This window comes from Phaethon aethereus (assembly GCF_964289735.1).
Source record: "Phaethon aethereus genome assembly, chromosome: 10".
In the NCBI taxonomy this organism is placed as follows: domain Eukaryota; kingdom Metazoa; phylum Chordata; class Aves; order Phaethontiformes; family Phaethontidae; genus Phaethon; species Phaethon aethereus.
Genome location: NC_138586.1, coordinates 15,074,836 through 15,098,482, shown reverse-complemented (window position 1 = coordinate 15,098,482; position 23,647 = coordinate 15,074,836). Strand labels below are relative to the sequence as shown.

Here is a 23,647-nt window from a genome sequence, read left to right as displayed (position 1 = left end):
CCTGGATTATTTTAGTTCCTTGCCTGCGGTTATGGTAACAGCTTCAAATGCCCAAAACTATTTTGGGCAAACGTTTTTGCTAATAATGACAAGAAGCAGCAATTACCCTCTGGTGAGTTCATCCTCCAAATAAACTTAACAACGTAGGTTTCGCTATTAAGGAAGACCTACCGGTGTGTTATTAAATGTTATTAAGAAGTTTCAGTTTATAGAAATTCTGCTCCTAGTTCTATTCTTTGTCGCTGAGTAGCGTGACAGGGTGTTGGCTTTTTTGCAATAAGATTAAGCCATCATGATGAACAGAAAAATTGTCATGCTGTACAAAAGACTGTTCTGAAATCTGTAGGATAAACATCTTTAAACAGCGTTGTTCTGGTCTAATGTGGTAATACCTTAAAAGTGATTTTTAAAATTATTTTTTTTTCTTGTAGAGGAGTCAATATAGTTGAAGCTCTACCTTATCTTCCCTAGAAACCTGCTTTGCGTAGGCACAACATGCTATTAAAGTCTCCCTCCCCTTTTTAATAGCTTGCTTTCTAAACTCCCCGCTGTTGTCAGCCCCGGGAGGTCACGCAGCAGAGCACGGGGTTGCGGAGCCGTCCCCAACGGGCACCTGCGTGACCGGCTGCTTCGTCAGTTCTTCGGGCGACTGCGAGCTGCTGGGGGGGGTGTTCCGAATTAGGTTGTTGATAGCATCCCTGCAAGGACCGCGATTAACAGCGTGCTATTCTCTGCTTCTCTACTGCAGAAGACAGAGTGGTATTTGTGTTCCCATAGCATGTTGTAAAATGCATGAGATTTTGCTCATCCTCCTTGGAAATGAGAATAGGAAAATGAGAGCATCCTGAACCAGAAGCTATTAGAAGAGCGTGCAGAAACCTGCAGCGATTTGTGCTTTGTCTTCCTAGCTATGGATTAGAAGGACTGATTTTTGCAATGGGCTTTTTCCATAATGGCATTCTGGTATTGTTTGGTCAGAGCTTGCACAGGAGGAAAACAGGCTGCTGAATTTAGTCACTGATCTCTATTAGCCCTGGCCTAAGGCTATGCTGAGATTTATATCCCATTTGTATTGTTGCAGCTCAAAAGAAGAATGTTCAGAGGATGACAAGTGTATTCTGAGTAGGTATGTTGTTTCATTTTCATATGAAACCCATTTTTTTTTCCTGCTTCCATTGGTCAGAAATGAGGTTAATAGGAAGAGAGGATAGCACAGTGCTGCAGTGTCCCTGTTAAGGTAGAACAATAGCATCAGAAAGAGTTCTTTAAAAATTAGCTGCTTTTATTAAATAAAGCTGCATTGTGCCGGTGTGCACAGTGCAGTCTTTGCTTTTTTTTTCTTTTTTTTTTTTATAAAACATATACTGCAGTCAGCGCTTCCCTAACGAGGTGGCACTATTGTTGAGTTAGGAGGGTAGAATCATCATACTGCTTTAGGGGACAGCAGGATTTAAAAGGAGATGCCTTGCAGCCCTGTCTTACAGATTGGAAGCATCGGTTTAAGGGCATTGGCAGAATCATTTCCTTGTTCTTAGCAGCAGCCACTGCTGTGTCAGTAGTGTGTGGAATGGAAGTCCTAGTTGGTAGTCTGTTATGGAAACGCTGTTTACTGTTATTGTAGTACCGTGGTGACAACATGCCATTGAAATGGAAAACGAGCTCTCCTGCTATCTGGAAATTCCCAGTTCCTGTGCTTAAAACATCCAGGTCATCGCCACTTTCTCCAGCATACATGTAAGTGAGAGAAATGAGGATAAATAAGGTGGGATTGCTTTCGTGAGACTACCCTGTGGCAAAATACCCTGTTATATATTATAATGACATTGGCACTCGGAATTTTACCTTGTTTGCTATGCAGACCCCCAGATTTTATCCTGGATGTTTCATGATGGATGTTGTGTCGAGTCTTTCCCTCTTTGTTGAAACGTAGAGAAATTGTGCAGATTAAGCCAATATTCAGAATAATATCCTATATGTTCATTTGAAAAGTTCGTGTTGCTGTTAATTTGTAGAGCTGGTCTTGAATTGCCAAGTTAAGCTTTGAGGCAGGCTTTCTCTGTAGTGTATACGCTAACATTTCCTTCTCCTGACTGTTACACTTAGAAATTAAACGTGGAATCACCTGCTGTATTGTACTGCACTTTTGTTCCTGTAAGTTCTCATATAAAAGAAATCATCTTGCTTTGGTCTTGTTTTATTCATGAAAGTCTTAGCCTTAATACAAATTGAATGTCTTTTTACAAAGTTACAATAGAAGCTTAAAACATAAATCACTCATATCTGAATACTTACATGGTTATGCAGTTTGTCCATGTAAAGTAGCTTCACATAAAAGAGTATTTTAATGCACATGTGAACAATATGCCTTTGTCTTGCCAAATCTTGATGGAGCTTTTGTTCACCTTTTGTAGCTGTGAGTTCCGTGTTAGCATACGCAGGTGGCTGCTTTTCCTGCTGTGAAATAAAACTACGCATAGGGTGCTGAATTGCTTCTGCCTTTACTTAAGGTAGCAGCTCTTTAAAAATGAGGAAGAGTTGTGTTAAAATGCACGAGAAACAATGTAGGTGACTTCCCTATCTGGAAATTGCTGTAAAGGCTATTGCTTTCCAATAGTATTCCATCCTAACATGTACAGCATTAGTACTTTTTAAGTTTGTATTGTCTTTTTGCAGATAGGCTTTTGCTCCAGCTGCTGCAGGGACGTGCTGTAAGAAATAGGTATTTACAGGTCCTCTAAATGTCGTCTTTTTTGGTTGTTGCTGAGAATCGCATTGATCAGCAGGGGAGCCGAAACAATCCAACGCCGTGTGCGTGGTCACTATTGTTCTCGGTCAGAAAGGCTGGGATTTAAGGACCTAACCTGGCTGTATAGAACCTGTGCTGTGCACGCTCTAATTTTAATTTTCATGAAAGTGTTTCAGCCTGTTCACTCACTGGATGCATCAAATATGTTTAAGGCTACCAGAAATAATCAGCTTCCAATAAATTGCTACATATTATAACTCTTTTAAAAATATGACTAAATACAAAGAAATAATCATAAAAAAAGCGTTGTGAGGCTTTCTGAATCTATTTCAGGGAAACCCTGTCTTTAGTGTTATATGCTGTGTTTTTGTTTTTTAAACTATAGTACCTACTAAATGCAAAAATAAATCAGAAATTCCCGAGCCTGATCTATCTGCTGCTGAAACTGAGCATTTCCTTTGTGTGTCACCTTTAAATTGCGCATCTGTCTCTGTGTGCTCTGGCTTTTGTGGTGGGGATCATGTAGCTGATTATCCCAATGTGTTGAAAGTATGTGAACGGGTTTAGTGGTCATGCTTAGCTGTATGACGCTGAGCTCATCTCGAGGATGAGAAATATGTGATCAGAAGCCTTAAGTATCTTTTTATAATAAGTCAGTGTATCCCAGTGTTTATGGAGATGTTTCTTCACTGGCACACAGTCCTGACACTAGCAGGACTCTTAAATGTAATGTTAAATTATTCATTTACTTTATAATAAATGAGAAACATTACAAAATGGCACCTATTTGATTAGGCAGCATATGTCAACTGATAAAAACAACGTTGTAATTTGGGTTGACCGGTAGAATAGGTGATGGAATTCATTCTCTTCGTTGCGGAGGTTACAGTAAATTTGGTAATGTTTTACGTGATCAGAGATTTTTCACATTCATATTTGTAAGTTTTCTTTCCTAAGCAGTACTCTGCACACTGGCAAAAGGCTTATGTTTTGAGTAAAAGATTCAGGAATAAGTGGTGTGTGAAACGGAACATGTATTGATATAAAATAAATGACCACAGAACTCTTGACTTCACTGATTAACGCTTCTGTACTTCATATTTTGGATCTGGAGTATATAAGGGTGTAATCCCTTTAATACTTGACATCTTAATCTTACAAAATAGGTTTGCTGTGTGATTTGGAATGTATAGTAGAGAGGTCTTAAAGGTGGGGTTTGTTTCTTGGGGTGTGTTTTTGGGGGGTTTTTTGTGTAGTTGAAATGCCGATTTTTCAGCTTTTTCTACTAAAGTTGACCTTGACTTCATCCTGCTTATGATTTACAAGTAATTTATCTAGAGGTTAAACTGATTGTCTGGGCACAAAGATTTTATTAGTGGTTCTTTCAGGCTGTGTACCCCATACCTGCCTTAGTTTCCCTGTACCAAAATGGCAGGACGGGCGGCTACGGGCACGTTTAGCGGCTTGGCCGAGGCGGGCAGCGACGTGCGAAGTACCACCGTGCCGTCCCGCAAGCTGCGCGGCTGCGGCCTCGGCTGCCGGCCCCGCTTGAAAAGTTTGCGGTCATTCCCGAGGCGGGGAATAAGTAGGAAGAGCTTGTCCCGGAGAGTCCTCGCTGCAGGAAACTCACGGCCGGGTAGTACCTGAAATAAAGGACCTGCTGAGGTTGAGCCAATGACTTTGTAGGCGAGGACGTGGTTCCCTTACTGGGAAGCTTGCTGGTTTTGCTGGGTCCGGTATTGCTTTCCTGGCAATGGGAAAGGAGCAGCAGTGAATCGCTTCCTCTTTCCGGTATTGCTTTCCTGGCAATGGGAAAAGAGCAGCAGTGAATCGCTCCCTCTTGGCTGGTGGTTTTGTTTCCCACCAGTTATTTATTAGGGATATTTTCAGGATATCCTGACTGCAAGAGGCAACTTTTCATGTTACACGGAAGACGAAGGGTCCCTCTGAAGGGAAATGCAGACATCCCCTGGCTGCTGGTGGAACTGGTCCGGAGGAGCTTGAGCTTTCCCCCAAGTTGATGGGGAGATCCAGGGACACTGCGTAGGGAAAATGAGGCGGTATTAGGTTTGGAGAACCGACACCTGACCAATATATATAGGTGTAACGCAGCCCGGCTTAGTGCGCGAGCGAGGAATGTGCGGGTGTGTGCGTGCCTTCGTCAGGCTGCTTTACATTGTCCTTCATGATGCTTATGGCGTTGGGGTTTAGAATATAGATTCCTTTTGTCCAAATGAGTGTGAAAGCTGTTACAGTAAGTTTATGCTCTGCTAGTGAAATCTCATTCGTATCCGCAGTTGCGTTGACTGTGTAGGGACAGACCGAGGTGACTTAATGTATTATGTGGGCAGGTGAGCAGTTTCAGCAAGTGAATCGGAGGAAAGCACAAAGCAAATAAAACCGAGGTGGAAAAGTGGTATTCCTTGGCACTGTAGCTATGTGTTGACGGCCACATCTTAAAAACAAAAACCAGTGACTGACATAAGCAGAGGCTAAGAATTGAGGCACTACCTCAGCGGGGGTGAGGAACAGTTCAGAATTTGGTTATATAAAACAGCTTCGAGGGGTGGAGGAATATGTGTGCCAATTATTGTTCACGGGCCACATTGTCTCGTACGTTAAGAGGAGGAGGAGAATTTCTCATTCACACCAGCAATGTCACTTACATTGTTTTCCAAAGTTGTGCACATCTTTCATTAACACGAATGGACCAAATGTTTGTGGAAACTCTGGAGATTAAAGTACTATGATGGACATCTACAAAGAATTCAATAATGCAAGCCCACTCTTTTAAAAAATACTATGACATAGGATTATTCTGTAATTATTCTATAATCCTGTGCCATGTGAGAATGCTTGTTAGCTGTTTTCTGAAAAGTTAAATGCTCTAAGTGTGTGTTAGACTCCAACATGCCATGTTTAAAAAGAAATAAAATTTTAAAAATACTCAATGCAGAATAATCCATGTGTAAATTTAGTGCCTTCTATCCTTTTACACAGAATAGTGTGTTGATACTTCAAATGGAAACTGTCCTTTGTATTTGTTTTCATAAGTAACGGATTAATGTTAGGAGAAAAAAACAACTGCAGTATTCCAAATATATAGCTATCGGAGGGTTTGCAACACAGTCTGTCTATCCTGAGTCATGTGCTTGTGAAATTTGTCCGATAGGCTTTGCAGTAATGGAAATCAGTTCCTGTGCAGAACAGTAGAATAAATTCTTAATACTCTGGAGTAATCAGTGTTAGTTTTAGCTGCTTGTATAGGTTATATAGGTTAATGCTTTTGTGTCTTCTTGCAAATCTCTGATTTGTTCTACAATGAACTCTGAATTTATGCTATACAATGATATACACTTAAATGGGAAGAGGTAGGTATGTATAATTCATCAGACCATCTGCATTAGGCAGGTTTCTTTTGTGAGACCACCCTATGTGTCTCTACCATCTTCGTTGGTCATTTTTAGTAAATAAACCCTTTTGTTGGGTTCTTGAGCGTTTGACAGACTACACCGTATTCACACCAAAACCGACTTGCCTGTCTTTGGCAACATTTCCATTTTAAGCAATTACTTCCTAGATATTTCAAATTTTAACGTATTGAAAGTCAATGTGCAGGTCACACCAGATATTTTTTTTAAGCTAATCTGATGATGCACGCAAACAGATGAATTGGGTGGGTGAGGAATAGAAAGAGCTTCTATCTTATAAATAGGAGACTGCTTTTAATCCCAGCAATATTGTATCTAGAGTTCTCATTTCTGCCTTTTGATCTTACTTTTGCTTTTTTAATAATAGGTATTTCAATAGATTATCCTAAATTTGAAATGTAAAATTTCATTACTGGCAGAACCAAGGAAAAAACCCAAACCTGGTTGTAATGAAGTTTCCCAGTACTGGCAATTTTTCTGGGCAGACCGAATAATAACCTCTAATAGGTGATGCTGTGGCTTACAGGTCTCAATTTCACATTCTCCTTATAGAGCGTGATGTTGCAATATTGACATTAAGTTGTGACATACTAAAGCACCTTTACTGAATTATCTTGAATATGGTAGCCGGTTCTGCCAGAACATCAGTTCTGCTGATTTGTCATTTCTGCCATTATTTCCTTGTTATTGTGGAAAAATCTTGTTGTGCAGTCACTTTCTACTCGCGTCTGTAGCGTTAGACAGTGTTGTTGAAGTCTGGATGCGGATACCTATGGATTTTCATGAAGTATTTGGTGAATATTGGGATTTTAAAATAATAGTCACTTGTTCTAAATGGTAGTAGTGGGAATTGTAGTGTAATAATGTGTAGCTGTAACACTAAAGTGGAAGTGCACATCCATATTATTGCTGTAATATTTTGTCCAGCAGTGACTGAGATTGTTGCAAAAATGTGGTTTTTTTTTCCACAGGATCGACAAGTCACCCACACCTGTTGTCTGACATTCTTAGATTTAAACTATAATGCAAAGGAAAAATAATGTAAAACTTGAAGTGATGGCGGGGGGGGAACCCACAACCCTACATTCTCCCTGGGATATTGTAATAAAGGGATGCTAAAAAACTGTGAGAAGTGACAAAGCAAGAGGAATGGTAGAACAGAAAGAGGCAGCAGAAAGAGTGGGGGTTCATTCACAAACCCTGACGTCAGAATCTTGTTCACTTTTTTGCTGGTTTTTAAGCTATTGAAATTAATCTGTATAGTACACAGGAAAAAAGAGCCAACACCCTGGAAAGGAGTTGTTCCTAAGTCTATTAAGAGGGATACAGTGGGATGTATATTCTATGACCAAATCTTGAATGTGCGGGTGGCCACCTTAGACATATACAGGATTTTGTCTTTAAGGAACCGTTCTGCCAAGGTAACAATTTCTATGTGTGTGTATGAAAAACTAAATTTAAAGGCCCATCAGGTAGAACTGTAATCCGCTGGTGCATGCAGAATACGTTCCTACGTGTTTTGTAATGCACAGGAAGTATTAAGCTGCCCTGCTAAAATTATGACTTGCCTTTTCACCACTTAAGACCAAGTATAAAGGGCAGAGAATAGGATGTGCAGTGTCAGTCCAGCCTAAACTGTGAAACCTGTGACTGACTGATGTATTTTACTTTTTTTGAATCTCAAGGAAATAAAGTAGTTCTGTTTCCGTAGAAAAGCTACGAAGCATGTGTATTTGCTTTGCTTTTTCTGTTTTTAATAGTAGGAATCAATAGACTAACACCAACTTTGGCAAAAAGGCATCAGAGAACCATTTCTAATTTAGTAGCATTAAACAATCTGAGTCTGCAAATTTAAGCTACAAATGGCTCAATGAATGTAAACCCTTTGTCAAATAGATAAATGTGGATGTGATACTAAGGCTCCCAGAGAGACTAAGTACTATTAGGAACAAAAGCTTTATAGCAATGACTGAGCCAAATATTGCTTGCTTTCTGTGGAAAACAAATTTGAATTAACCAGCGGGCTGTAATTATGCTGCAAACAGCTTGAGACCTCCAATAGTTTAGTTATTTAAGAAGGAATTTTGAGGAGAATATTTTCTGTTTGCGTATCCTTGGGAAATCACGCCGAAACGGTTGCTGGTGTTGCTCAGTCCTGCTGGCTTTGTGGGACCTAATTTTGTGCTGGCTTTGGTCACAGTGTGGCCTTACTTTGAAATGATACAAAAAGGTTCAACTGATGTTGGGAATATCCTCGTTTCTGTGTTGTCCTCCTTTCCACCCAGATCCATCGGTGTTTGGATCAGTGATTGCGTCTTCAATCATCTGTGCGTTTCTAGTAGCTCTCTTAATTTTGGTTGACATCGTGGGCTTCTGTGCTTGGGCAGAAACTTTTTGTCAAGGTGGTGGTTGCGTGTTGATGTCCAAAGAGATGTGTCTGTCCCTTCAAAAAAAAAAAAAAAAAAAAGTTAAAGGCTTGACTTTTATGACTTTTATGCACTAGTCTCCAAAACTTTTCTTCTAGAATAGCTTACGTAGGTTACCTTGAGCCTGACTCTGGTTGAACAAGGTTCAGTGTCCCTGTCCTTTAACTCAGTTTGTGTATGTTGTTCCCCTTGTGGCCTTTGCTACCTTTAGGGATTTTGCTTGCAGAGCTGCTCAGCCAACATCGCTTCAGTACTTAATTTCTACTTCAGGCATCTTCTTAAGGTGGTCGTTTCAATGAGCAGCTCATGCTGTAGCTGTGTCCAAGTTGGAGAACTACCTGCCTCTGCTTGCTGCCCATCAGCATGTGTCCAGAAAGGATCTCTCTCCTTCTCTGCTGATTTTTGGGGGTTTGGAATCCTCCTTTCCTGCTGCCTTTGGCCAGAGCCTTGTGGAAGTAAAATGCTACTTCTCAGTGGTTTTCTCTGCTATATAGAGCCTGGTTTTCTGGTCTTTTACAGAACACCCTTAGTTAAGAGGAAAGGTGGAAAATGGATATAGGAGTATCTCTTGGTTTTTTTTTAGTTTAAGAAATGGTAAGCTTTATTTTATGCCTTTCTCCTGGAGTGGAGATTTAGAAGAATTCAGTATCAAGTTGCTAAACAAATGTTTAAATATTCTGCTGTTACTGCTGTCCCTCTAATCTATAAACGAGGTCAGGTGTAAAAAGTGAGATATTAAAATATAAACATCAGAGCATTGCCCAAGGTGAGCATTCTCCTGCACTAGCTGCTGCAGCTGCTTTTGAGAATCACACCCATAGTAGTTAAAATGCAGTATTAATTCACTTGAAGTAAAGGTTTGCAGACTTCTGGTTGTGGTGGCCCCTTTCAAGTAAGCAGCATTAAAACAGCGTTTTTAAGAAATGCAGTAACCCGATACATGCGAAACGTTTCTAGTTATGTTATCAGCCTCTAGTTCATCTATTAAAAATACAGCCTTTAAACTGCTCACTAAAAACAGTGACATCTGGAAGCTGATGGCATGGGACTAGTGGTCGTAACAAGAAAGGGAGAAAAAGGCATAATTTTTACCCCTGATGCTTTGTGAGTATCACAGGTCATTTTGGTCCTGCCTTCCAGCGCTGTTCTTGTGTTCATCCTACTGTCAGACCTTCAGCCGCTGCCTGTGCCCCCAAGGCAAGAACTGAAGTTTGCTGAACGTGTTGGTTGGTCGGTTAAGAGAGGAGTTAACTTGCTCTGCCAACCTGTTGGAACAAAAATGACCTTTTTGTCGTTGTTTTCTCTTCTAGCTGGAGTCCTGTATCTATTTTAAAATGAAAACTTGCATTTCCTGTAGTAACTTCTGCTATATTTTTGTAATAAGGAAGCATTAACAAATTATAAAACTGGCTTGTTTTACTGGGTTACTGATACCACAAAGGAATTAAGTTAGAAACTCCTGTTAAAAAACAGTTATGAAAAGATGAGATGTTATTTTAGGGGAGGACAAGTGTAAAAGTAACTTCTCTGCCAGAATAAAGGATTTCTTGAAATTGTATGGGTACAAGATACAGAATGGAAGACATGTGAAATACCATGATTGTGTAATTTGTTCATCTACATTATATTAATATTTGAATTTCTTAATAGAAGCATTATGAGATTTTCTTTTATACGGTGCTGCCATATCAGTTATGCTTATTGAGCTCCTAGGTGGCCATGTAATTTGGGGAATTCCTAAATTCATTGCTGATGAAGCTGGAACATCTGTTCATAATGGGAAGACAGTAAGATAGTCAATACTTAAATTATTTTTTTGGCAGACTAAGCATACTAAAATACTTTTTGGCAGATTATGCATACGAAGTAAAAAATTGCTCTAATAGTAAATGAAAGTTTCATTGTATTTCACTGGCCTTTCATTAATAGGTTCATTAGCAAAGATATATGCATAGCTGCATGTGTAGGATAGCCCTGAAATATAGCAGAATTTTTTTGGTAGATCATGAAATAGTAAAGATTTGTCTTGTAATAAGAATACCTTAATATCAAATTGAAATCTGGTTGGTTGTTTGCTGATAAATACCAGAGTACTGGCACATGCCAGGAGTGATTGCTGAAGATGCCATTTACCAGTGACCAGAACGTTTGCAGTCATGGTTCATTGGACAGTAATTTGACAGTGCAAATAAGGTTATAATCCTTTCAAAAACAAGCTATTGAGCTTCACCAAATTAAGGATTCACTGTCTGGCCAATGTGGCTTTGGCAAGCTTTTGCTGTGTTATGTAAAGACTATGGGTTTTAAATAAATCAGAGAACATGCACTCTAAAACATCTGTAGCTGTAGGCTGATCTCCTTACTTTGGTTTCAAAGACACTGTACTATGCTCAGACAGTTTCAAACAGATCAATGGTTTGCTGATTTAAATGAACAAATCCTCAATAATATTCATAGTTGCCTTGTTTCTGTTGCATCAGAAGGCATTTAATTTCTGAAGAAAACATCATAACATGATACTGTTTTCTTTCATTCCTGCCACTGAGCACTATACGAAACGGCAATGCCCTGTTTGGATATTTTAGTCGACAGTAAAACTTGTCTTGGTTTCCACAGATCCCTGTTTTCGTGGGTCACCTGGATGCCTCTGATCTTTTTCACAGGTTAATATTTGCTAAGTGCTTTAGAAAGCAGTTTGCCTCTGTGAAGCATGTTGTAATTCCAGCCAGTTCAAAAATACTTGTCAGTATTTGCTGGAAAGTTCCAGTATTTAAAGCATATTTTGAAGGAAGGTACAAATCGTGGTTATAGAGGCGTGGACAGCGTCAGAAAGCCTTCAGCTGAGGATTGACTGCATCAGGTTCAAGTTCTGGGTCTGACAACAGGGTCTCGTATCCTGTCCCTGGTCAGTGGCTCTTCTGCTGTATACATATTTCTTTCTCCTTTAAAGTCCGTTCCCAGTTTCATAATTCACCACATTTAATCTGGAGAAATTGCGTACAGAATTGGGAGCAGTAATGGACAGAAGTCCTGTAAATACTTTGGTCAGTTTGCGCGTTTTCAAATTGCATATTCATCTGAAATACTAAGCTCCCTAGTGTTTGTGCCAGTCTGGATGTTTACTCATGCCACTTCTCTATGTGCAGGTGCTAGCGAGTAAACCTAGAAACTCATAAAGACCCACTGAGATTATTTTCATCTTGCAATCATCTTTTCATTAACAGAAGTCAAGTGGTGTTGTTGTTCCCCCACTGTATTTGTCCTGCGTTGTGATGAGATTTAGGGAATTATATACTAGACTAGTACTTAAAAGCCACTGAACTGGTATCTTTCACTGATGTGAGATATTAAATAATACAACTGAACTGTTCCATTTGAACTTTATTTTCTCCACTAGAGTGGTACTTAGCTATGATTTTTTCCTTTGCCTGTACTATGAAAAAATAACAAACCACAAAACCCAACGCAAAAGCAAAACCAAAAATCAGTGTAGCTTCTACACATTAGCTTGGCAAGACTCTTGAACTATTGTAGTATTTTTTTTTCATAGTGCAACATTTGGTTTACGGTCGTCTTTCTAGTTCTAAAGTAATTGCTAATTGCATGGATTGTTAAAGAGGGTGTTCAGGTACCTTTTAGTAGATGAACAAGATTAAAAATAATATCTTTAGCGAGAAATAAATGAAAGTGAATCAGTGGGCAATCATCTACAGAAAGAGAACTTAGTTTTACATCTTTTAATGCTAAAAAGCAAAGCTACCTTCCTTCAAAATTGACAGGAAGTTAGGAAATTAAGATACGTAATTAATACCCATATAATGTACAATCCATATTTCATCGCTACGAAATACCAGTTGGAAGTACTTGGAATTTTAACTTGGAGTCGTGAAAAAAGCACATTATAGCAGCTAGGAAAAAACTATGCTGTACTTGAAAGAATCAAAATAAGGTTAGAAAGGAAATTCTGACTGACAGCTTATTCTGTGATAGCAACTGATTAACCTCCAGTGCCTTTTTCCGAACTCGGAGCCACTGCTTCCCAGAGGCGGCAGAGAGAGTCAGGCAGCTCCTCCGCCTTGCTGTTGCGATGTGGATATTCATCTCACGTTCAACTCCAACATTCCCTTGTTCTTAACACTGTAGTCTTCAACCCTCTCCGGACCAAGCGTATGCATTGAAAGCGGTGTTAATATCCACATTTGAGCAACTTATTGTGACTTATCGCTACATGCCATTGTAGTTTTAGCTGTCTCCTCCAACTTTTTTTTTTGTTAAGCCCTGGTTAAAAATGCTACTGCTGCACTTCTTGTTTAATGACTTCTATTGATCAGAACAGTAAAATTAATTGGAAAATGAATTAGCTTTCTTCTCTGGTGGTATGCTTAATTGTGATATACTAGACTTACAATAAAGTAAAAAAAAATCTATATGTTTACATTCATTATTATCTAATTAATTATAGTGTTTAGCAGACCTATGTTAATGAATGTAAATAACGCCTTTGGTAAGTGTCCAAACAAGACAGATGTACTTACTGTCTTTTTCTTAGAAATACGGCTGGATATAAAGCGCGTTACCCGTCTGCTCTGGGTGTGAATGGCAGAGTTGTTTCTGGATATTCATTTTAGAGCCTCCCGGGCAGAAGTTATATTCTGAATAGTTTAAAATTTCTTTGCAGGACAGTTTGAAATTATTCTCGTCGTATAGGACATAGTGCTTGGGGTTTGCTGTTTCTTTGTGTATTGGTATCAACACAGCGCGAGAGCTGTTGCGTTTTCGCTTTGTCTTACAAAGGTGGGTTTCTCTCGTTGCATTAAGAGAAATGCTGAAATCAGTACAAAACCAATGGCAGGCTCATAATTTCTGGTCTCTGTGGGAGTGCTCTTTCCCCCTCAGTGAACGTCACGTTTCTGGGGGATTCAGGGGGTCGACGCGCTTTCGTCAGGTCTCACTGCTGACTTGGGGTCTAACTCCTGCCGAAACCAGCTCCTGAACGTCGCGTTCGGCACGACGGGAGAGGTACTCTGCCTTCCTACACGGTTCAGCTGTAGGTAAAAAAAGGTGCTGTATTTAAACAAAACAAACCACCACAATTTTTAAAATTTATCGTAGCTGTTTACATATAAAGCAAAAACCAGTATAGGAATAATTATAATGTGGCTATCTTTAAATAAGTTTATTCTTGTGGAGTCATACGCAGCCAAGTTAATGTTTGAGGCTGGAACGGTAGCATTTATATTCTGGTGGATTTTTGTAATGTGGAAGTTTGCAATTTTTAATGTCTAATTGGCATACACAAGTTCCTGCACATGCACAACAGCGAAGGGGGAAGAGAAATAGTGAAAATCTCTCCTGCAGAAGAGCATCAAGTTGTGAGCTGCTGAGCTTGTAGGTGTGATGCAGGTCTTGGAAAACTGCCCATTATGTACTGAAAGTCAGGTAGAAATAACTGCTTAGAGCCAGACCTGGCGTGTTTTTTAAGTATTTATTTATTTATTTTATTTATTTATTTTATTTTTGGTGTACTTTTAAGTACTGCAGGTATTTTGAAATCTATTGTATCCTCTCTGGCTGTGCAGTAGTAACAAGGCATCTTGCGCTATAGGGGACCTCTCAGGGCAAAGCTTGGGAAGTTATACGTAATGTGGCCTGTTCGGAAAAATGTTTCTGTTATTACTGCTATTTGTGGACTAAACGGATCGTGGTTAAGGTCTTTGCCTTCATTTGTAAAACTTAAAATTATGCTGGCTGTCGGGAAATAAAGTAGCATGGTTTATGTGGCAAACGTGGTAAAAATCCAACTCCAAACAGCCAAGAAAATGGGTTTACTGGTACGTTTCTTTTCCTAGTGATTTAACTGATGTCTACATCTATTTTCTATTGAGTTTAGAAAAAATATTTTAAAAGCTGCTTGATATAGTGGCTATCTGATCTGACATTTCAGGAAGACATTTCAAGAGCAAATAGTCAGATTCATGCTAGTTGAATCTGCGGTTCCTTCCCACCCATGCTTCCCAGTGTCCTCCTATTATTTTATATTTCTTCTTAGAAGAACAGGTACAAATTTAGAGACTGGGTGTCCTTTGAATTTATGTTGGACTCTTTCCTTCATGTGACTGTATGAAAACTAAAAGAAACAAAAAACTACAAAAAACAATCCCCAAACACTCTAGAACAAAGCGAACAAAAATATTTTGGCTCATGAGCTGGCAATTGCTTTGCTGCTGTTACATCGTTTTGTAGCATTTGGATGCCAAAGATAGTTTGGAAAGCACTTTTTGAAGGTATACCCTGTAAAACTTTTATTTAAATACACTCTGCATTTGTTTTATAAAATAGAGATAATTCTGTTTCAAAAATGACACAATTCTTGCATGCTGCAGTACATCCACATTTATTATTTTTTTTCAGATGCCCGAGTATTGGCTTGCTACACTAGAAGTCAGAGCTATTTAGATGTACCCTTGTTCGTACACTCTGTTATGTCTGTGTGCATAAAATCTCGCTGTTTCAAAGCCATGTACACTGTTGAATGGTAAATTTGTTTTGAATGTGTTTTCGTAGCTGACCTTATGTACCCAGGGGTTTGAACAAAGCACCTCAGTGCTGTCAGGGTAACGTGTGAGTTTCAGAAACTGCTCTACATAGTCTATATACCCAAAGGAGGTGGGGGTAAATATTTTTTTAAAAAAAGAAACAAAACTTTTTTTAATTCTGAAAATAATTTTTCATCCGCAAATTCAAAATTTGCCCTTATATAGTGATTGCAGTCACAACTTGGGGAGGGAGTTTAAGCACATTCTTGTCACTTACTTAAAGTAATTTCTGAAACTAGCTTGGAAGCCAATGTTTTCACATGCATGTTTAAAATTTGGGAAACTTTTTGTATCTGAGATTTGCAGCAATTATGTCGAACTGCTATGAATCTTTTTTTGAAATATGCAGTCTTTATTAATGATGAAGATGCCCTCATCTGTGAATTAACAGCTTATGTTTGCTAATGAATATTGTGTATATATGCATTATACCGCTATGCATGCTAATAGGTAGTACATTAGATCACAGAAATTACAGGAACTAGTTATTGTTAATATTTCTGGAGACTAAATTTATTTACATTTTATAATAATTATAGGTTAGGGTAGTTAGAATCTCATATGCATATCCCTTTATGTAAACCTAATTTACATCTCAAGATTAAAAACTGAAGGCTAATAATAGTGCAGTAATTCTTTAACAGTTCTACCTAAAATTAGCCCTTCCTATCTAGATTTGGACAGTAATTGCTTGGAATAAAAAACATAAGTATTAACTTCAAACTTAACTAATCTTAAATTGAAATTACGAAATGGTTGCCTGCAGTAGCAAAATACTGGATATCGTGTCCTAAGGGAGTTCTAGTTGCGTGTTTCTAGAGGTAGCTTAAAGTTATGGCTTGAAACTCCGCTACGTGTATATTCTGTTAAGTTCATACTTGAGCAAGACAGTGCAAGCCATAAGAATGAAATTACTGAACTTTAATATTACACTTAGTTTCAGCCTTTTCCTTGGCAATCTGCTAAAGTACTTGATTTTGAAAACTGGATGAAACCCCTGCAAGCATCCTACAATACTGGAAGCACACAGAGAAATAAAATAGTGTGCAGGTGTCTTAATCAGGGAGGTGGGGATGGAAGGAAAGGAAAAATTTATTAGCCGAAAACTAAGTTTTTGGTGCTATGCCATTTGAGAGACTGTTAAGGCTTCACTTTCTTAGATGAGCTGAAGGGGACCCCTAAGGACTGATTCTGTTGCCTCCCGATCTGTGATCTTTAGCCTCTGTGCGGTTACGTTTCATCCCAGAAGACTGGTTTTAATACACAAGAGCGCTGAATGCAAATGAGTTTGGTCTTAAGGTTTCTTTGTTCTAATCTTCTTAGATCTCTGGTGGAAGAGGAGGATCCTCATATGAAAGTATCTCTTGGTAGCAGCGATATGGGCATCTCTGCCCATCTGCAGTCTTCTAAGACAGGGACCACAAGATTTTTCACCAGCAATACTCACAGTTCTGTGGTATTACAGGTAATTAAATATTCTTGTGTTAATATTGATCTGTACTGAGAATTTTGGCTGCTTTGAACAATGCCTCCACTCAAGAGACTTTGTCAGACTAGTAATTCCTAAAAAACCTCAAAAAATGCATGTTAGTGTGCTGTGCTGACGATGCCAACAAGCAAATGTGGCTTGTAACTTTTCCCGTGAGTTAAAGGTTCGACTTTTAGCAACAGCTTGGAAAAAAACTCTGGCCTTTTCCTTGGGTTGTAATTCCTTTTAAACTATGGAGTGATGGCTGTATCGGAGAAGCTCGCTTGAATACAGTCACAGAATCACTAAGGTTGGAAAGGACCTTCAAGATCATCAAGTCCAACCATTAATCCAGCGCCACAGTGTCCCCTAAACCATGTCCTGAAGCACCACATCCACACGTTTTTTGAACACTTCCAGAGATGGCAACTCCACCACCTCCCTGGGCAGCCTGTTCCAATACCTGACCACTCTCTCGGTGAAGAATTTTTCCTAATATCCAATCTAAACCTCCCCTGGTGCAACTTGAGGCCATTTCCTCTTGTCCTATTGCTGGTTACTTGGGAGAAGAGACCCACACCCACCTCACTGCAACCCCCTTTCAGGTAGTTGTAGAGAGCGATAAGGTCTCCCCTCAGCCTCCTCTTCTCCAGACTGAACAACCCCAGTTCCCTCAGCCGCTCCTCATAAGACTTGTGCTCCAGACCCCTCACCAGCTTCGTTGCCCTTCTCTGCTCCAGCACCTCAGCGTCCTTCTTGTAGTGAGGGGCAATGTAATTACGTCAGGCACTTGTGCCATCTCCTGTGCGAAAGCCGCCGTAGGGATGCGGTGGGGAGAGCTCCGTGCTCCATCGCGTCCCTCGGATGGCAGATCCCCACCAACTTTGGCGTAACGCCCCGAGCTGGGTCTGGCCGCCTGGCACTAACCATATGGCAGAACGCTCTGCTAACGGGTAAAAATGTTATCCCCTCTGAAGCTTGAAGAATTTAAAAGTAAAGTCATTTTATCTTCTCGTTTCTGCCGGGGCTGTTACGTGCCATGCAGAGCCAAGCTTACCGCTTGCGTAGCCCTTGCTGCTTTCCAGGGCAGTCGCTCAGGAGTGCGGATGACTTTGCCACTTATTTTTTTCAACTTGTTGCCTAAATAGATTCCCTAAGTTTTGGGACAAAAATGTGACTCTGTTTTTTAATGCAGAGAAGCCAGTGATTCTTTTGTTTTAGTTTCTAAGGCTTGGACGTCTGCGCATAGCTGTCCCGTGTTTGAACACTAGGCAAAGTGTTCAGAGCTTATTTCCTCGTTCCATTTTTTTCTTCAAAATTTAAGCAAATGAGGTAGTTACAAAGCGTTGTTTGTAGGAACTACAGGCAAGTAATCTGAGTCATGGAAATACATTAGTTTTATGTAATCCTCTGGTTGGCTTCTGATATATTGGAGCTAACAACTCATTTTTTCATTTTCACTCTCTTCTTTTCTGTCTGACAAATTTGAATGTTAATTTCTACTTACCTTTGCGGTTTTAAAAATACAACTTTGCTTTAAGATGTCTTAAATTTTAGACCGTGCAGGCAGATGCCAAGACTTCTCAAAGTGTTAAATCTATAAAGACAATATTTACATTCATGTTAGTACTAGAAAAACATCAGACATGCTGGGTTGAAGGAAATTGTTTTATGTTTGATCTTCTGTTCTGTAGTACATGAAGGAGGTGAGAATTCCACCCATCCTCCAACTGGGCGTATCTTTAGAGGAAAATCTTACTCGAGGGTGCTGTTGTAGATTACTTTCTTTTTTATTACATTTAGCCGTTACAAGTAATTCAGAAAAGATCAGATGTAATGTGAGCTTATGTTGGAGTTTTTGCCACGTAAACTTCAGTAATAAATTTGGTAATCATGGAACCGGGCGACAGCTTTACTTTCAGGCCCTAGTATTTTGCAGCCTCTTAGGTTGCAAAGCACTTAAACCTGTGTGGAACAGGAATATATCTAGAATGCATATGTGTCCAGAAAGGGTAGGTCCAAAAAAGATATCAGTCCCCACCTGAAACAACTGCCGGAGTGCAAGTTTACAAAACAAACTCCTTTCCGAAAATAACTTCGTTTGCGGAATAAAGCTACTTTCTAAGGCCCAGTGTACTTTGCATTCTTCAGCCATTTCTGGAAAATAATTATTCTGCTTGTTTTCCAATGAGTAATTATCATTGAATATATTAGCGCTCATGGTTATAAGATGACAAATTATTTATTAGTGATTTTTTTGGAACTACAGTACATGCGTACATAAAAGTAAGTATTTACCTAAGGGAAAGGCAAGAGGCTCCTGCTCTCCTCCCAGATCAAATGGACGCTTCGCATTATGCTCTTCTTGCAGGGTTTCGACCAGCTGCGAGTGGAAGGTTTGCTCTGTGATGTGACGCTTGTGCCAGGCGATGGTGACGAAGTGTTTCCCGTTCACAGAGCAATGATGGCTTCTGCGAGTGATTACTTCAAGGCTATGTTCACAGGTGGTGTTTTTGTTAAAATAATGCCTTCTGCTATTGCCAAATTGCTGTTGTTTGGGTACTCAGACACATGTTTGGTGTTGTGTGAGAATCGGCCCAGGACTGCAAACAACTCTAGTTGTACTCTCTCTACTGCTGCATATGGGTTTTACAATTCAACTTTAAAATTATATTTTAATTTTGTAAGTTTGGGCAATTATTTCAACCCTATCAAAATGATCATATAAACTTACCTACGTGTCTTTTTCAGGAGGAATGAAGGAACAGGATTTAATGTGCATTAAGCTTCATGGTGTGAACAAAATAGGCCTAAAGAAGATCATTGATTTCATTTATACTGCAAAACTGTCTCTTAACATGGACAACCTTCAGGACACTCTGGAAGCTGCCAGTTTTTTGCAGATTTTACCTGTTTTGGACTTCTGTAAAGTGTTTCTTATCTCTGGGGTAAGTCATACTGCTTGTTTCACATTTACAATGGTTAAGGCCTTTTTTGTTGTTTTTTCTTTTTTTAATAACAACAATGACTATGTAATAGTCAAAGTTAAGTCTAAAATTTGCCATTATTCCTAATTTGGATTCACAGAGAACAAGTTTGCTTTGTGTTTTTCTTCTGAGAGTTAGGTACAGTGTGAGTTCGATATAAATGTTATACCACATTAAAATACTTCTAATTCCTAAGCATATTGCAGTAATGATAGCAGCGATGATAATCATAGTTCCCAGATTCCTTACGGGATTTCTTAGTTCATGCCCTCCCACTCTATATCCTTCCATAAGAAAGCAACTTGGTGAGTTAAACTGAAAACAAAAAAATAGAACAGCGAGCTGCTGTTGCTGTCTGTTAATATACTTTCCTGAAACCTTTTTGTTTGGAGGAATGAATTCCACAATTGTAGGGATCATCGCGGAGACCATTACATCTTCTTTGCAAACCAGTGAACTTGGTCACAGTCCTTTAGAATAATATATCCTCTAAAGGGATTTCTAGTAGGGATGTTACAGAAATGTTGGTCATATGAGAAAAGTAGCTACAAGGATTTTATGTTGATTGCCATATTTTGCTAGAACTAAGAATGGCTTTGAATGCCTACTGGGAAATACTGTTTTCACAATTGCCAAAATAAGTGCTTTTGTAAGCAGGGGACAGCCCCCAAAGTAGCAGCCCCTTCCTTTTCTACCAGTAATGGCTAGTTAAAAAAATAATACTTGGGCAGCTTGTAGCACAGTTGCTTTTGTGCAGTTGGAACAAATAAAATTTGCCCTGCAAAGCAGTGTACTGTAGTTCCAGTGCATTAGTCTGTCTACTGTTTAGACTTGTTCTGCTGCTTTTATTTATTTATTATAGAGATTAAAATCTCGGGTCCTAAACCCGCTCTTGGGGACAGGGGAACTTTGACAACCTTTTTTCCTCCTCCTTCGCTTCCTCTCTCAGAGTTGGTGTTCTGTTTTGTTTTGAGGCTGTGCTTTGGAGAAGAACGCCGTGCTCCTTTTGAGTTGAATGTCAAACAGTTTTGTAGTTTTCTCTGTATTTAAAAACAAACTTTTGTTTTTGCAAAAGTGAGAGCGCTGTTAAAGATTCGGCTTGTTAAGTGGTAACCGGCTTCTCATGTAAGCTTTTTCCTGGGTTCTGTCTTCATGTGTGGGAAAAGGCATGTAAGGAAAGAGATGCGACGTGAAAACACTCCTATCTGTCTCCAACCTCTTGTTAAAAGCATTGGATTTATACTTCTCTGTTTAATCTTGTTGTTTCTTAAGAATAGCTCACATACACATTTGATCAGCTTGGCTTGCTTTTCAGAGGTTTTATTTTTTGAACATCCTTTACTTCTTAAATCTCAGGTATGGGAGGTTGCAGGGTCTCGCTGCATGACTGCGCTTATTCTTGCGTTACAGTCAACTTAGGGCACACATTTTGTATGCTTCAGTTACATTCACTTTATTTCTGTAGTTAAAACAGTGCAATCCCAGAATATGGGTGCAGTTACCTGTTTTGTAACTTAAACACAGTATATAAGCAATGGCAATATATGATGCTTCAATACCTTTCCCAGTTCTTTGCCTGCTGTCTTACATTAATATAACTCTTTTTCCTGCCGACAATAAAGAACACCTACTTTGTGGGGCTGCCGAATGAGAGCGCTGTAAGAGCTGTGCTGTCAAAGCAGTTCTGCCTGGAGAGACACTTCGGCATTATTTTGAATGTTTCCTGGAGGTTTTCTGATGTTAATGTTAATTGCTTATATACCTTACTAGAAATCTAACCTTACCTGTAATAGGGAAACTGGTGTGTTCCACATGAATTCTAATACTATTTGGAATTCAGATTTCTGATAGTCTGTAATGAGAAATAAAGAAGCAGGTATTCCCCTTGCTTCTCAGGGTACCAGCTCAGAAACGTGCCCTCCCTAATGAAGACATGTACCGGGATTTATGCAAACGAGAGGACTCCAAGCTGCTAATAACAGCAATCTGTTTCATAAGGAAAGTGTTAGAGGCATTTAGGCTCTATAATGCTACTGTTTTGCTTTTAGTTTTGGCATAGTTTCCAATTGGCCAGTTCTCTGAGAATGTTGTGATAATATTTCATTAATCTTAATATTCTGAAATCCTACACCATCTATTTTATGTTGCTCAGGTTTTTTTACCTTCCTAAATGATGCAGTCTGCCTCTCCAGGTTGACGTTGCCTTTGGTGTCCCTTTGAACCGGCGATTTGGTGCGGGGTCCCTTTGGGGAGGGTCACCGTGTTGCCCTGTCCCCTTTCTGGGGTAGAGCAGCTGCTTGTTCATTTTGCTTTCTTAGGGAAAAAGCTTCTTTCATCTTAAATCGTATTATTTGGAAGAATTTTTTCATTGTTTGAAATGCTTGTTTTCTAAAGGTTCCTTCATTTATGATGTTGACTCAGTCACTGTTTTGGCTCCAGTAAGAAATGTCTTGTTTGATACCACGTTTTGAAAGGGGTGAGGTTCAGAATCAGGAAGACTTTATTCATTCTCTTAATTTTATTGATTCTCTCAAATATTTTCCTTTATATTGATGTCTAAGGGGACGTCATCTCATTCATTTTATAACTGTAGAGAACAGACAAAACGAAGTTTGTGCTGTTATGTTCTCAGCACCCTTGTATAAAGAATTTTTGAAGGAGCTTTCTTTGGAATTTGTTTGAACAGGAATAAGAGTTGGTGAGAAAACTTGGTGGGTTTTGCTTTTTTTAATTACCGTATCTTAGCTGTAGAGATTATACTAGTTTTGCTCCATCCTTAAGGTGGCATTTTTGTGGTTTAAATAAGTTCTCTGAGCAAGTCTTGAGTTTATTTCTACTGAAATTAGCTCAGAGCAGCATCCGAGAGCTGATGTAACCATTCCCAGACAAATACTTAACTGTTTTTAAATTGTCTGGGGAGTCCATTATTAAAGAGATTATAGAAGTCAATTTATTTAAAGCATAATGTCACTGTGCTACTTCATAAGAGTGTTGGAAAGATTTACAAAAAAACCAAAAGCTTAAGGTAACAGCTTAATTAGTGTAAAAAAAAAAAAGAGACCTTCAAAGAATGGTATGTGTTGCAGCTGACTTGTAAATGGTCTTTTATTTGTTCTGCATTTATAAGCCTCCTGTCAAGTAGCCTATTGCTCTGATAATCTTTGCTCTGCAGCTGAACAGGCTTCCAGAGAAACACTGAAATACTTCCTAAGACGTTTTCAGCTTTAGTATTATTTTTAAATATTTAAAGCTCTATGATAGACGAGGACTACTCCCAGGTTCACATCTAAATGAGCCATAATGTAACTAAAATTAATAAAAATGCCATGGAAATGTTTTCAGAGTAGTGAGTGCTAGAGAACACCCAATAATGTTCTTGCAAAAGTTGCAGCAGTGTACAAAATGGAGAAAAATGAGAAACCTATCCATGTAAATCACAGCACTCAGGGGAAAATCAGTGTAATGGGGAAAGGGACATTACACAGTAATTAAAGAAAACATTCCAAAACACTGAAAATTAATGTCTTGGCTGTACATTTCATATAGCTACATAAGAAAGTTTTATTCCTTCTGTAATGCTGTGCTCTACATTTTTGTAACAACTAGCAAATTGTCAAATATTGAGGTCTCAATATTTGGAAGTCTGTCTTGTCACAAGAATTTTGTTAACTGAGGATGAAACAAGATGGTCCCTGTTTTGTGGGAGCGTGGCTTCTAACACTGGGCCCAGCTCTGCCAGCCGCCAGAAATCCACCTTGTCTAACGTGGGGGTTAATCAATCTAACAGATTGATTCTGTTTTCCGAGGTTGTCAAATCTCTGTGCTGGTTTTTTTGGACTTCTGTATATGGGAACCCACAGAAGAATCAAGGATTTCAGGGGAATGTAAGCTCTTTTAAACTTAGACCCTTTGAAACACCATATTAAGTACTTCAGTGTCTAACAGTCATTGAAACAAAAAGATGCCTAAATACTTCGTGGTACTGGGCTTGAG

At 39.1% G+C, this 23,647-nt stretch overlaps 1 protein-coding gene across 1 annotated transcript in view; it reads left to right on the top strand.

Annotated features, from left to right (window-relative positions):
• Window positions 1-357: 357 nt before the first annotated feature.
• Window positions 358-23,647, top strand: part of KLHL13 (kelch like family member 13) — a gene marked incomplete at its 3' end in the record, with an annotated part of 37,762 nt that continues 14,472 nt past the window's right edge. The window contains 6 exon segments of the mRNA XM_082004099.1: window positions 358-1,126; window positions 1,622-1,629; window positions 1,632-1,734; window positions 16,523-16,664; window positions 19,039-19,171; window positions 19,419-19,615. Of these exon segments, the coding sequence (XP_081860225.1) occupies window positions 1,047-1,126; window positions 1,622-1,629; window positions 1,632-1,734; window positions 16,523-16,664; window positions 19,039-19,171; window positions 19,419-19,615 (663 nt within the window). The 5' untranslated portion in view covers window positions 358-1,046.